Raw genomic sequence first — 13972 nt, forward strand, 5'->3', positions numbered from 1 at the left:
AGGACTCTGTCTGCGTCTTTGTAGAGGTGTGTTGGTATGTGAATGTGTGTGTTACATTGTGCGCATGCATGTGAGTATGTGTCCATATGAGTGCGTGAGCATGCATATGCATGGGGGCTCACGCAGGATGTTGTGTGTTTGTGAGGGTGTGTTGGTATGTGTGCACGGGAGTGTATGTGTGAGTGTGCTGGCATGCACACGTGTATGGGGGTGGTATAGTGTGTGCATGCATAGCAGTACACGCGCGTGTGTCACAGTGTCGGCATGCACATACACTGCTACAGCACGGTTGTGCAGGCTCCGCTCATCCGTGTATCAGTATAATGGTCTCACCCTCTAGCCTGGAAAGGGAACACAAGAACAACTGGCAGGGGACAGAGATTCCCCTTAGCTAATCCAACCTAAAGCACAACCTTGGATCTGAACATCCCCAAGCTCTGGGAAAGTTAAGATCTCACACTGCAGCTTGGTACCATCTCCTTTAGGAAACAAGTAATGAAACAGGAAGGACACATTTTTTTCATGTGATACCCTCCTTGAAACTTTGAAACCAATTAAAACTTACTGCTGTAACATCTTAGGGAGACAGCCAGAGACTGAACACCAGCAGTGTAAGGGTTAATCTGGCAGTCAGGATCAATCTCCCCTAAAGCTGGCAGATACCACCATAGGAAAAGTGGTCTAAGCCCCAATGCAATTGGCTTGACTGACAATGATCCACCAGTTAAACAAAAGAGCTCACTGGCCAGTTCCAAGTGGAACAAACCTGGAAAACGGAAAATGGCCCTTCGACCCCCGGCAATAGGAAGCAGGCTGGAAATTGTAGCTAGACAAATTCAGACTGGAAATAAGGGGTACGTTTTTAACAGTGAGAGTAACTAACCATTGGAACAATTTACCCAGGATCGTGGTGGATTCTCCATCACTGGCACTTTTTAAATTGAGATGGGATATTTTCCTAAAAGATCTGCTCTAGGAATTCTGGGGACGTTCTATGGCCTGTGTTATACAATGGGTCAGACTAGATGATCATAATGGTCCCTTCCAGCCTGGGAATCTATGAATCACTCGCTCAGACACCAGAGAAGTAGGACACCATCCTCCGTGTTGACGCCTGTGCTGGGAGATCTGGGCCGAGTGGAATCAGCATCCCAGCCCCACTCCCCAGTGTGTCACTGTTTTGCAATGCAAAGCCACTGAGATGCCGACAAGCTCCGGCTCAGCTCCATTATTTGATGTCCCTGGTCTGCCTGTTACCCAACATCTGCCTTCGCACAGGTGGTGCAATGTGGCAGAAGATCAAGAATATGCTCCTACTGCAATTGAGGAGCGGGGTGGGTGTGGGGAGAAGAGAATGTCTGGGATAGGCTTCATGCAGCAAAGGGAGCAGATGAGGATTCTAAGGACTCTCTCCAGGATAAAGAATGTTTGAGGGTAAATGGCCCTGAGAGCTACTTGATTCTCTCTCCCTCCCTCCCTCAAACATCACTAAGAAAACACATTGCACAGAGTGAGGAAAATGCAAAGACCTTCCCTTTGAGGGTTGGCAAGCACTCAGAGTCTGCAGAAACCAGAGCCAGGGCTGTCAGGGGTCAAACAGCAAATGTGCAGGCTCCTCCAAGCCCTTGAGCAGGGAGGCTGGGGAGCTCCTGGCTCTTACAGGTTGAGGAATGTGCAACCGTTTCTTTCTCAAGGTCTGTGCTGGCAGCTGTGGATTCAGGGACAGTGGAAGAAGAGGAGATAGCTCAAGGCCAACTGTTGGAATGCCTGCAAATGATCAGCTCTTGGATGAAGAGCAGCTGGGCCCAGGCAAGACCAAAGTGATGCTGATCGGAAAGGGGAAACGCTTTGGAGAACTGGTCGAGGCAGTGTCTCCACCTTCCATTGAAGGCTCCATTCGTCAGAGAAATGTGACCCCTGGAACTGTTGGACGCATTGCTAAGCTTGGAGGATTGGGTAGCATGAGTATCTACCAATGCCTTCCTTTCATCTCCAGCTCACTAGGAAACTTCCTCCCACTGAGGACCTGTCCACAGTGATCTCTGCATTCATCCTCTCCAGGCTGGATCACTGAAACTCAATGTATCTGAATGTCCAAAGGATTCACAGGCTCCAGCTATCACAGAATTCAGCTGCCCCCTTCTCCTTGGCTCAGGCTGCCATGAGCACATCAGGCCTGTGTGATGGTCCCAGTCAAGCTTCCAATCGCAGTTTAAGGCCTTGCTCTTAAATTTTAAAAACAATTAATGGATCAAGCCCCAGCTACATCTATGGCTGATTTTTGATCTATGAACCACCACGACAACTCCACTGGGGCAATGCAGATCTCAAAGCCCAGGATGAAGCACTTGAGAGCTGGAGATAAAGCATTCTCAGTCGAAGGGATCTGACTATGACACAAAGTTCCAAAGGAAATCAAACAAATCCAGAAAGTCTGACCCTCTGTAGGAAACGCCACCAAACCTTCCCCTTTGAAAAGGCCTTTTCACCATACGACAGACACTCATAGCACTGACACTGCCTTTTACCTCCAAACCCCAACACAGACCCACCCTAAAATCCAAAACCTGACCGCCTCCTCTACCCCAAAACCCCAACACTGACCCTCCTAGAAACCTAAACCCCAGCACTGATCCACTCCTCTACCCAATAAAATACTACCACCTAAAAACCCTACCCTGGAACAAATTGACCCAAAACCCCAAAAGTCAATCGATAAAATTTTGAAAAAGAAAATCCCATTCCCAAAGTTTTTTACCCTGAAAAAAGCGAGAAGTGCTAGAGACTCCATGAATTCAACCGGGGACTTTGCTAGTGCTATTGATTTTATGTGGAAGGTGCTCGGATACCAGTGATGTCTGGCAGTATTGATACCCATAGATAGATAGCTGGATTAGAACAGCAATTAGGTCAAGGCCAGATGTGAGATCAGGGTTGGCTGTAGGCTAGCTGGAGTTAGAAGTGAAAGCTCAGATTTTTAAAGGTTGCAACATCTACCTGATTTAGGAGCCTGAATTTCATTTTCTAATGGAATTTAGGCATTTAGAAGCCAAAATTCCCTTGACAGCCAATGGGACTTTGGTTCCTAAGTGCCTAAATAACTTTTGAAAATGATATTAGGCTGCACAGCAACACCTAAATAACTTTACAAAACTGGGCCACAATCCTGGCCCCAAGGAAGTTAAGGGGAGTTTTGATTTCACCCTAGGGGTTTGGCATGTCTTAATCATGGACCTCTAACGACTCATAGATCAGTTCACTCAGTGGGTGAATTTCACAATCATAGAATCGTAGGACTGGAAAGGACCTCAAGAGATCATCTAGTCCAGTCCCCTGCACTCATGGCTATGACTATGCATCACCTAAGTCCCACTTCACCTTACGCTGGTCCTCTACCCAGGGGCGAGTTTTCCAAGGTGCCTATGCTCCACATCTTTGTGCAGGTGCATCCCTGCAAGCTTCCCTTGCTGAAGGTCTCACTCCATTCAGAGCTTCCTTTCTTCACCCCCTCCCAGCTCCTGAGGTGTCCATGCTCCCACATAACCTACAGCAGGAAACTGCAGCCCTGGTAGCACAAGGATGCAGCAGTGTTAGCCCCACAAAGTTTCCATCTCTCCTTAAGTTGCTGCCTTGAAGAGATTGGGCAAGGTGGTGGTGCAAACATTTGTTGGAAACGATGGAGTTTTGCACACGGCCCTTCCTCAAAGGCCCCTGGCTGACCACAATCCAATAAGGGCCTGGACACTCACGACTAGTGCTCTTGTGAAAGGCTTTTGATTTTCGGCTTTTGCTTTGAACATCTGAAGCACCATTAGGTGCCAGAGGGGCTAAGAGACTCGGGGCACTGAGCCAAGCCTGGCCGTGGCCATATCGACAGGCCGGATACTCCAGCCTGAAGGGCAGCACTAGCCTTGTAGAGCTGGATGACTTTGGCCTCAGAACCCCAGATGGTGCAGCTCTTGGGCGCTAAGAGGTTTATGTGCCCAGAGACAAGTGTCCTTGGAGACTCTCGACTGACACAGGCCTAGGAGCTTATTAGAAACCGGGCTCTGAAGGGCTCCAGGGAAACAGGTTCACAAACAAAAATGAAGTGAATTAGACACTTGATTTGTGGCCAGAAGGAGCTGGGGAACTCCAGCATCCCTTCCCCCCTCACCTTCTCTTACCGCAGGTCTCCTATTTAAGTCTCTCTCTGCCCTACGCACTGAGGGGACGTCCAAGTGGCACAGGAGAAGCAGCAAGATGGAAATCAGCATCAAGGAAGCTCTGATTGGGGACCCACTGGTAAGCCTCAGCCTCACCCCCTCCTCCCCAGGCTGGGTTTTAGCAAAGGACAAAGGTTACATGAAAGCTACCACATCCCCCGTAACTCATATATTGCTGCTCAAATAGTTTCTAGTGCCCAGCTACGGTTATGGGTCAGTGGCGGATTCTGTCCCTCCCAGCTTGCAGAGTATGGGTCGGCGTGTGAACCTGTGTGTCTGTGTGACTCTGTCTCTGTATGTGTGTGCGCATGTCTCCAGGTGTGTCTCTGTACTTGCCCCTGTCCATAATGATGTACAAGACATTTCACCTGCTTCCTTGGTTCCCCCAATGCCTGTTGAGCTGCCGTGCTCAGCTGGGTGCAGATCTGGCTGAGTCACCGACTGCCCATTTCTGAAATGTACCCGCTCTAGCAGCTGTCAAGGGTGCATGAGAGAACTATCAAATGGTGAACCCCAGAGAGGAGGGGGTATGACCCTGCTGAGTCAACCAGTGCTTCTCCCCAGAAAGCAGGGGCAATTGCCTGAGGCTGCATGGGGGCTATTAGCGAGGCATCTTGCCGACAGAGTCAGCCACAGTGCTGGGATCTAGCTTGCTACTTTAAAAAGCACTTGGAGACACTCTGAATATGGAAGATACTACTTAAAACCATGGCCCGTCCCAGGCCCAAATCCTGTGCCTGCGCTTCATTTCTCTCTGCCTGTCTCTCCCCCAGTCCTGTCTCCTTCCCTGGCTCTCATCTTCACACCCCTTTCCACTCCACTCCTCCTGCTCCCTTTTGCTTTGCATTTCAATCCCCGCTGCAGTGACCCCTCTCTCTGTGTTTGCTTGTGTTCCCAGCACGACAATGCTCTGGATTCAGAGATGGACGTCTGCCCCAGCTGCACTGACTGCTGCCCCAGCTGCCCCAGCTGCACTGACTGCTGCCCAGGCTGCCCCAGCTGCACCAACTGCTGCCCAGGCTGCCCCAGCTGTAAGTCCTGCTGCAGCTGCTGCTGCAGCGCCTGGAAAAGTTTCCTGTGCTGCCTCCCTAAGCTACTCTGTCGTCTGCCCAAGTGCCCCGGCTGCCCCCTGCACATCAAGAGAATCCTAATCATCGTGGTGGTCATTGTGCTGATAGTTGTGGTCGTCCTGGGAGCCCTGCTGCTGGGACTGCACGTGACCCAGGAACACACTGAGACTGTAAGTAAGGGGGAGAAGGAGCAGATGAGGCTGTGCACAGGTGCAAAGGGAGGTGTTAAAATCATGCCCAAATGCAGCAGTTTATAGATGAACAGGGGATAGCGGCAGCTGATGCAATGGGGATCCATGTAGCTGATGGCAGATGCAGCCTTGTGTAGGTGCAAAGGGGACTTGTGCAAAGGGTATGGCCCTGCATAGGTGCCCAGGGGACTGCTGCAGCCCTGCAGAAGAGATCGCTGTCTCTGCACCCAAGTCTAGCAATAGGCAGAGGAAGTGGGGACAGACGCACAGAGTTGCAGAACAAAACTGGGGCAGTCATGCACCGGTGCAGAGAGAGCAGATGGGGTCCTCTTCGGTGCAGAGGGGACTTATGCAGTCATTCATTGGAGGAAACAGGATTGGCACAGAGGGGACAGATTGCAACCGTGAATGACCAAAGTCAAGGACCAAGCCAGAGGAAGATGTTGCAGTCGCATTTAATTCCCAGAGGGCTGACTGAAATCCTGGCCCACTGGGGACAGATCCTGTCTACCTTGCCTCACAATATGTGCGGACAGCAGGGAAGAGACAGGGAGGCCTTGGTCTGTCGGGTTAGCAGGAGAACATTTAAGAGAAACAAAATCAATCTTGAAAGTGTCTTCCTAATAAACTTACCCTTCCCATTCTGCAAGAGACTCTGGGGCCCTGGCTAGCCTTGAGGGAGGGAACAGGATTGATTATTAGAAGCAACAGAGAAATGAAGAGCAGCTGCAAAATGTCCCTGGGCCCTTTGAAATGGCTGAGCTTCAAAGGGGTTAGAATGGAATAATGTTGCTCTTCTCGATGCAGGGGACCCACAGCAGAGATGATAGAGATCCCATCCCTTCCATTTCCCTCCCCTCCCCACCGCCCTGCTCTCTCTGCTGCTCATTCTTTAGGCTCTATGATCTCCTCCTAGGTTTTGCAAATGACCATTGAGGGGCTGCAGGGGGAAGAGTCTGGACTGCGGCTCTCCATGGACTGGGAAGAAGAGGTGGTGACTTTCCTCATTGATGCAGGAACCCATGACCCGGGCACAGTCGTGTATGACTACAGTAATGTAAGCAGGGAGTGCTTGTTTGGCAGGGGGCGTGCTTCAGAACGGACCCTTGCCATCAGGCCGGGACTGCATTGGATCCTCCTGTCCAGGGAGTGAGGCTGTTTTTAACCCATGCATGTGGCATCTGAGCACAAACGTGGTGATGCTGCATTAGAACTGAAGGCACGCTGAAAGACTGTTAGGCTCTGCTGGGTGCCAGCCCCTCCAGGCAAAATCAGAAGGGGTTCCAGCCTCAGTTGGGCTGCATCATGCCCCTGAATGGAGCAGGGGAGTCAGTCCCTGGGAGGAAAGTCCTTAGGTTGCTGAACAGACAGCACTTTGGACAAGCAAGGAGCAGCACCTGGTGGCACACGGGAATCCTGTCTTGGTCTCCTCTTCCTCTGTCATGATGCAGGGTTGGCGGGTGGGGGAGGAACTGGGTGCTGCCAGAGATGCGGAAAACCCAGCTCCACAAGAGGAACATGAACAGAGAGGAAGAGCCAAGTGAGAGAGGCAGTGAACGGGGCTAGAGCTGGGGCTATGAGGGGAGAAGGATGGTGTGTTGCCTTCAGTGGCCAGCGTGGGATGGAAGGTGGTGGGGAAGGGTGCAGGGGAGACAAGCAAAATAAGATGGTGGGTTTGGGTTTGCAAAGCCTCAATTTTCATCTTGCTAAACCAATCCCCAAGGAAGTTTGAACCCAGCTCCTATCTACCCAACCCCCACACATTGGACAGGGCTTGGAGTGATGGCACCGACCCTGGCCCATCTCGAGCAGATGGCTTTAAGTCTCAAAAGGAAAGGCCCATGAAGGGTCTAGGAGGCTCCTGGGCTCATGGTCATGAGGGGAATGGAGAGGGGTGACATTGTGAAAGCAGAAGTGGCTGTGCAGTAGGAGAGGGTGAATCAGCTCCGGTGAGTACCGGGGAGCTGCAGTGATGGGAAACCAGGGCTAATAAAGCACCATGTGCTCTGTCTGCAAACAGCTGCTGATCAGCTACAAATCCTGGCAAGGCCGAGCCTGCTACATCACCAAGATGGACAAAGAGAACATTCAGGGCCTGGATACCATTGCAAAGGCATTCCACCAGCATCTCCAGGTGAGCTGTCAGGAATGCACACTCAGTGTGAACCATGCTGGAAATAGAGGTAGGTATAGGAATGCATGAGGGAAACGGCACTCATGCAATGCTGAGTCTGAGGCCAACAGAGAATGTGTGTGTGTGTGTGTGGAAGATAATACATGGATAACAGAGATAAGAGACTATTTAGACTCCAAAGATCAAACCTCCAAAGGATGGTGCATCAGGGACACCTGGAGTTATGCACATGCATCAGTGGACCAGTAAAAACAGCTACACATGCAAAATGGGCTAGTGTATGTCTAGCTGCTGGTGTGTGTGTGTGATTCCACAGTAGCCTCTGGAGTTGAATTGTTCCTCTCTTTGGATCTTTTACATTCACCAGCCGCTGTGAGAATGATTTGCTCTCATAAAGCACGTGATATATGAGGGCATGGAAATGCTTTGCAAATACTGACTGGCCCTCAGAGCCCTAAGGGGGGTTGATGGCAAAGAGAAATACTGATGAGTTAAGTGCCTCAGGGCAGACAGTGAGTTAGTGGCAGAGTCAAAAATAGAACCCAGGAGTTCTGATTCCCAGTCCATTAGACCATACAGCCTCCAAGAAGTGGGAGCAGAATCCACAAGTCCTGAATCTTTCATCATCTGCTATAATCACTAGCCTCCACAGACTTCCATATTTGTATTCAAATAATTCCACGTCCTATTAAAACAGGCTGGCCTGTATATCTCCAGCTGGGGCAGCATTGCTAGAAATTTTTATTGCTTCAGAAGCAGTGTCCATATGGGAAGCCCTCCAGATGTGGAATCCATCCTCACAGGTGGAGTGAAGGTGTTGGAAATATAGTGGGCACTAGGAGAAAACGTAGTGTGTGTATCGTATTGCCATTAAGGATTTAAGATCTAGGGGGATGTCAATAGCCTGTGTCTATTCCTGTTGCAAACAAGGATGCAGGGTGTTTTGTGTGTGTGTTTAATTTTTATTATTTCCTGCCATAGCTCAAGTCGCTCATCCTGACCCCCGAGCAGGGTGAGGAGGAGGAGCAGAAAGGGTTTCCTGTGACCCTGGCTGATCGCTCCATCCTGGGCACTACAGTTAACATCCTCTGCAGCAACGTTCCCATCTACTGGGCTTAGCAAGGGCTCAGGAAGGTGAGTAGCAATGTGGATGGGTGTCAGAATGGGAGCCGACTGTGTAAATGAGTTCCAATAATTCATGGATTAGGGGCCCAATCTTATGGGGATCCAGTGGCTTCTGTATAGATTATTTAGGTTAATCTTTCTATCTACCCAATGGGACTCATTGTTCAGTCTAGAAGATACCATCAGAGATGCTTAGTTTTGCAGTTCTCAAACTGTGGATTTGTGTCTCCAGAGATAACATGCTTGTTAACAGCAAAAATGTGTTAAATAAATAAATAATATAGAGAGGTGAGAAATAACAGACCTCAACCCTATTGTCCCTCTGCAAATTTGTGTACACAGAGTCAATCCCTTACCTCTCTCTAAAAGTGCAAAGTTTCAAAAAGTTCAATGAATAGAAGATTGTTGGGGGCGGAATAGATCTGGACAAGGAGAAGAAGTCTGAAGATAAATATGAGAAGGGAGAGACAGGCAGTAGAAACAAGAGTGAACCTGTTTGAGCAGCATATTCCAGAAGTCTTGAGGTCTTTGTGAGTGTAGCCTTCATTGATTTGAGATCTACCATACCATTCTCTCACTAGAAATGAAAACCTATAATGGCAGCAGGCCGTAAAATAGACCCAGTTTGGGAATAAGAACCATTCAAGAATATGTTTGCTAATGATGTTTTAAAGAAAGTCACACCAGTGAACAGGTGGAAGTCACGTAAGCACTTGGGTTCAGAGACTGTTGAAGTGATAATCTCACTTTTAACAGCAGTAGCTTCTTCTGCTAGTGCAGAAAGAATATTTTCTTCCTTTGGACTAATTCATTCCAAATTGAAAAATTGTTTGGGACCTGAAAAAGCAGGAAAGCTTGTTTTTCTTTTCCAGATTATGAACAAACAGGAAAATGAAGGTGAAGACGACTGAGTTAGCTGCAGAAGCCAATATTTTAAGTTTCTCGTGTTGACCTGGCTGACATAGTCGATTTAATTTTTGTTTTTGTTTTTTTAAATATTTCACTTAACTATTTTAGTTAAAAACAATTTTAGCAAAAACAAACCTGATTTTAAAAAACTTGAATGTTTAACTAAATTCAAAAAAACTAATCTGAAAAGTTTTCAAAATAAATCACTTAAAAATGTATCGTGTGTACCTTCGAAAAATGAAACCTACATCTATGTCTGAGTTGTAAAGAATATGTATTAAGATTATAACAACCAACAAGAATGCACTTTTATGTAGATATCCATGATTAAATCGAGTCTTCCTGACTAGTGATTTAAATAGTGATTTAAATAAATTTGATTTAAATCAAATCCACCCTGCAGGCCGAGCTGAGGCCCTGCAGGAACAGCTGGCAAATGTTACAGCCTTCAGAGGAAACTATGCATTAGGCTGGAACAGTCCTCCCATAGGCCAACTGAGAGAGTCAGCAGGCAGCTTGCAGGGTTGTACGCCTGCTGCAAAGGGAGTGGAAGCTTCACGTTCACCTTGAGACAAGGAGATACAAATCCTCAGCAGCCACACTGGGTGATAGTGACCTCTTGGAGTCGGAGATGCTAGCAGGCCCTTTAGCACAGAGCGGAAGTGACTGATAGAGAGTCCACACTCTGCTGCTCTGGTAGAAGTTATTGTCTGTGTATGAGAATAAGGGGATATTGGCAAAGGCAGCCAGGCCCAATAGCTGCCCAACTCTCCCATTAAACCAATGGACACCTAACTCCCCTTTGTGCCTCTGGAAATCTCTCCCTAAAAGCAGAAATGAGGGAGGTAATGCTAGGGGGCCATCTGTGGCCAAGCAACACTTACAGATCATGATGTTCACAGGGATCATTTTTCACCCCCCGTGTGTTTGCTTTGCGGTATCCATCAAGGACGGCGCATCTCCTGCCTGCCATTGCTTCCGAGGGGGTCCCGGCAGAATGGGAACACCACGTCCTCAGCCAGACCCTCAGCTGTGGCTTTGCTGACTCTGTACCTGTGGGTGACTATGGTGCACCTAGCTCTGTGCAGAACTCTCTCGCTGGCCCCAATTCAGGAAAGCATGACGCACCTGCTTAAGTTCCCCTACCTTCAAAGGGACTCAAGTGGGTGCTTAGATGCTTTCCTGAATAGGGCAGTTTTCCAGAATCATGGGAACCCAGTTGGAAGAACTGTGCCAATGGGAAGAGGAGTCAGAGGGACTCTGCTATAAATAAATGTACATGGGCTGATCTGTTTGCATTGGATGCAGCGGGCATTTGCAAGGGACACTATAGAATGAGAGGATTGCTTGCCATTCTTTTTAGAGAATAAAATCTACAGTCCCTCACCAACCCCTCTTATTTCTCCTTCTGGGTAATGAGGTACTGTGTCTTCACTTTACATGACCTCATAGCCTGGTGGGCTAGCACAATGTGGCCAGAGTAATGACAGCAGGCACAACTCATGAGACTAAGGGCTTGTCTACATAGAGTGTTAGTCCAGAATAGCTATTCCTGATTAACTCCAGCTGTGGATGCTCTTATTCCAGCATAAAAGTGCCTGAGTCCAAATTAGCTTAATCCGCTTTATGTGCCTTTGGGCAATTAAAATGCACCTGGCTCTATATAGGAGTCACTTTGTGAACTAAATTAATTTGGACTTTTAAAAAAACTATTGTGCCATGTTGCTCTCCTCTGCTAATCAGTGGAGTTTGTTAGCAAAAAACAATTGTCAGAATTTGCTATTTTGTTGAAATTGGAACATTCTACAGGACTGTGTCAATTCTGACAAAATCCCAACAGAAACCAAGCATGTTTCCAATGGAACTTTGCCTGCCAGACAGGATTCTATGAAAAACCTGCTTGGCTCCTTGGCAGACCATCTGGCAGGATGCAGTGAACCCAGGCTCCCAGCTCCTCAGCTGCCTGCCTGGTGGGCTGATGGGAAGCCAGGAGCCTGGAAGTTGCGGGAGCTCCAGCTCCCAGGCTTGTGACTCCTCGCCAGGCAGGACTGTTAGGGTTTCTGGATCCACCACCACTCACCAGGTTGTACTACTGTGGAGCTAGGGCTTCAAAGGCTCCCAGGTTCCCCAGCTCTGGGGCAGCCCACCAGGCTGCGTTAGAGCTCGGTGGAGATCAGTAATTCACAGAGAATTTCAAAAATGTTGGTTATCACTCCGAACCAGAATGAAATCTGAAATAGCAAAATCCTCTGCAAAATAGAATTACCGTTCCCCAACCAGCTCTGTATTAGCTGTCATGTTTTACCCTAGAGGTAAATGTACAGGAACTGCTAACAAAAATACTAATTAATGCCAAATTCAATGATGGCTTCTGTGATCTGGACACCTGTCCATGAGGAACTGGACTAGGACCTTCTAATTCATTTCACAAAGGTCACCTGTCATTTTGATCTTTTAGCATTCAAGGGAGAAAAGCAAAATGTATTTAAGCCTGGTTGCAATACAATTGTAAATGGCTATTATTTACTTTGGACCAAAAAACATCCTTGAAGAAGCTTTAACATGGCTTAGATTGTGCGACACACAGTATGCACTGTGATAAGTGTCTTTATTTCCTTCTCCTTGTCAGGCTGTTACCTTGATCAACATACCCAGGAAAGGTGCATAAGTAAATCAGGGCTGTGGAAGTGATCCCTTGGGTTACGTTGGAAGGGAACAGAAGAGAATTCAGAGGATTGCCATTTGGACAGAATAAGAAATCAGGTCCTTCTAATATCATGCAATTTTAATAGTGAAGGCTAGCATAATAAGTCATTCCATAAATCCATTATTAACTACCAGCAGGACAAATAAATTACACTATTAGCCCATTATCTATAGTTCAAACTGAATGATGCTTGGTAATACAATTGCAGAGTAGGTGACCTAAACATGACAGGCATTCTGAGATAAGTTGAAGGAATTCAAAACAGCACCTGTGGCTGTGTACTCAGCTGCTGCTTTCTAACCCTATTTTCCATTTGAATGTGATATTTTTAAAACAAATCTACATATGTCCTCTGTAAACACTTATTCTCTGGAGTACTTGTGGCACCTTAGAGACTAACCAATAGCATAAGCTTTCGTGAGCTACAGCTCACTTCATCGGATGCATACTGTGGAAACTGCAGAAGACATTATATACACAGAGACCATGAAACAATACCTCCTTCCATCCCACTCTCCTGCTGGTAATAACTTGTCTAAAGTGATCACTCTCCTTACAATGTGTATGATAATCAAGTTAGGCCATTTCCAGCACAAATCCAGGTTTTCTCACCCTCCTCCCCCCCATACACAAACTCACTCTCCTGCTAGGAATAGCTGTCAGTAGGTTTCCGGTATAGGGTGGTGTTTATGTGACCATTGTTTATTAGCACTGTAGTGTCCAGGAAGTGGATCTCTTGTGTGGACTGGACCAGGCTGAGGTTGATGGTGGGATGGAAATTGTTGAAATCATGGTGGAATTCCTCAAAGGCTTCTTTTCCATGGGTCCAGATGATGAAGATGTCATCAATATAGCGCAAGTAGAGTAGGGGCGTTAGGGGACGAGAGCTGAGGAAGCGTTGTTCTAAATCAGCCATAAAAATGTTGGCATACTGTGGGGCCATGCGGGTACCCATAGCAGTGCCGCTGATCTGAAGGTATACATTGTCCCCAATGTAAACTAGTTATGGGTAAGGACAAAGTCACAAAGTTCAGCCACCAGGTTAGCCATGACATTATCGGGGATAGTGTTCTTGATGGCTTGTAGTCCATCTTTGTGTGGAATGTTGGTGTAGAGGGCTTCTACATCCATAGTGGCCAGGATGGTGTTATCAGGAAGATCACCAATGGATTGTAGTTTCCTCAGGAAGTCAGTGAGAAAACCTGGATTTGTGCTGGAAATGGCCCAACTTGATTATCATACTCATTGTAAGGAGAGTGATCACTTTAGATAAGCTATTACCAGCAGGAGAGTGGGATGGGAGGAGGTATTGTTTCATGGTCCCTGTGTATATAATGTCTTCTGCAGTTTCCACAGTATGCATCCGATGAAGTGAGCTGTAGCTCACGAAAGCTTATGTTCAAATAAATTGGTTAGTCTCTAAGGTGCCACAAGTACTCCTTTTCTTTTTGCGAATACAGACTAACACGGCTGTTACTCTGAAACTTATTCTCTGCTATCTATTGGGATTATTATGATATTTTGTGTTCTCATTAAAGATGCACCCCCGCCACCCCCCACCATTTACTCTATTTCTTAAGGGGGAATAAAGAACAGAATTTCCATTTAACTCAAGTATGGTTTAAAATGAA

The 13972-nt window shown here is 47.4% G+C and overlaps 1 protein-coding gene across 1 annotated transcript; it reads left to right on the plus strand.

Annotated features, from left to right (window-relative positions):
* The first annotated feature begins 1763 nt into the window (after positions 1-1763).
* LOC140903449 (surfactant protein C-like) lies at positions 1764-9677 on the plus strand. The gene is made up of 7 exons (XM_073324749.1): positions 1764-1899; positions 4172-4284; positions 5320-5445; positions 6383-6523; positions 7487-7600; positions 8582-8734; positions 9598-9677. Exons 1-6 carry the CDS (start codon positions 1764-1766, stop codon positions 8717-8719), a joined length of 768 nt encoding a protein of 255 aa, XP_073180850.1. The 3' UTR covers positions 8720-8734; positions 9598-9677.
* Positions 9678-13972: the final 4295 nt, after the last annotated feature.

Source organism: Lepidochelys kempii, chromosome 26 (assembly GCF_965140265.1).
Source record: "Lepidochelys kempii isolate rLepKem1 chromosome 26, rLepKem1.hap2, whole genome shotgun sequence".
In the NCBI taxonomy this organism is placed as follows: Eukaryota; Metazoa; Chordata; order Testudines; family Cheloniidae; genus Lepidochelys; species Lepidochelys kempii.

Bases quoted from the DNA above. Each gene is read 5' to 3' on its own strand.
- LOC140903449 (XM_073324749.1), top strand. From the start codon at position 1,764: ATGCCTGCAAATGATCAGCTCTTGGATGAAGAGCAGCTGGGCCCAGGC. The intron at 4,285-5,319 runs GTAAGCCTCAGC...CGTCTGCCCAAG, and splicing joins CTCTGATTGGGGACCCACTG to TGCCCCGGCTGCCCCCTGCA. The intron at 7,601-8,581 runs GTGAGCTGTCAG...TTCCTGCCATAG, and splicing joins CATTCCACCAGCATCTCCAG to CTCAAGTCGCTCATCCTGAC.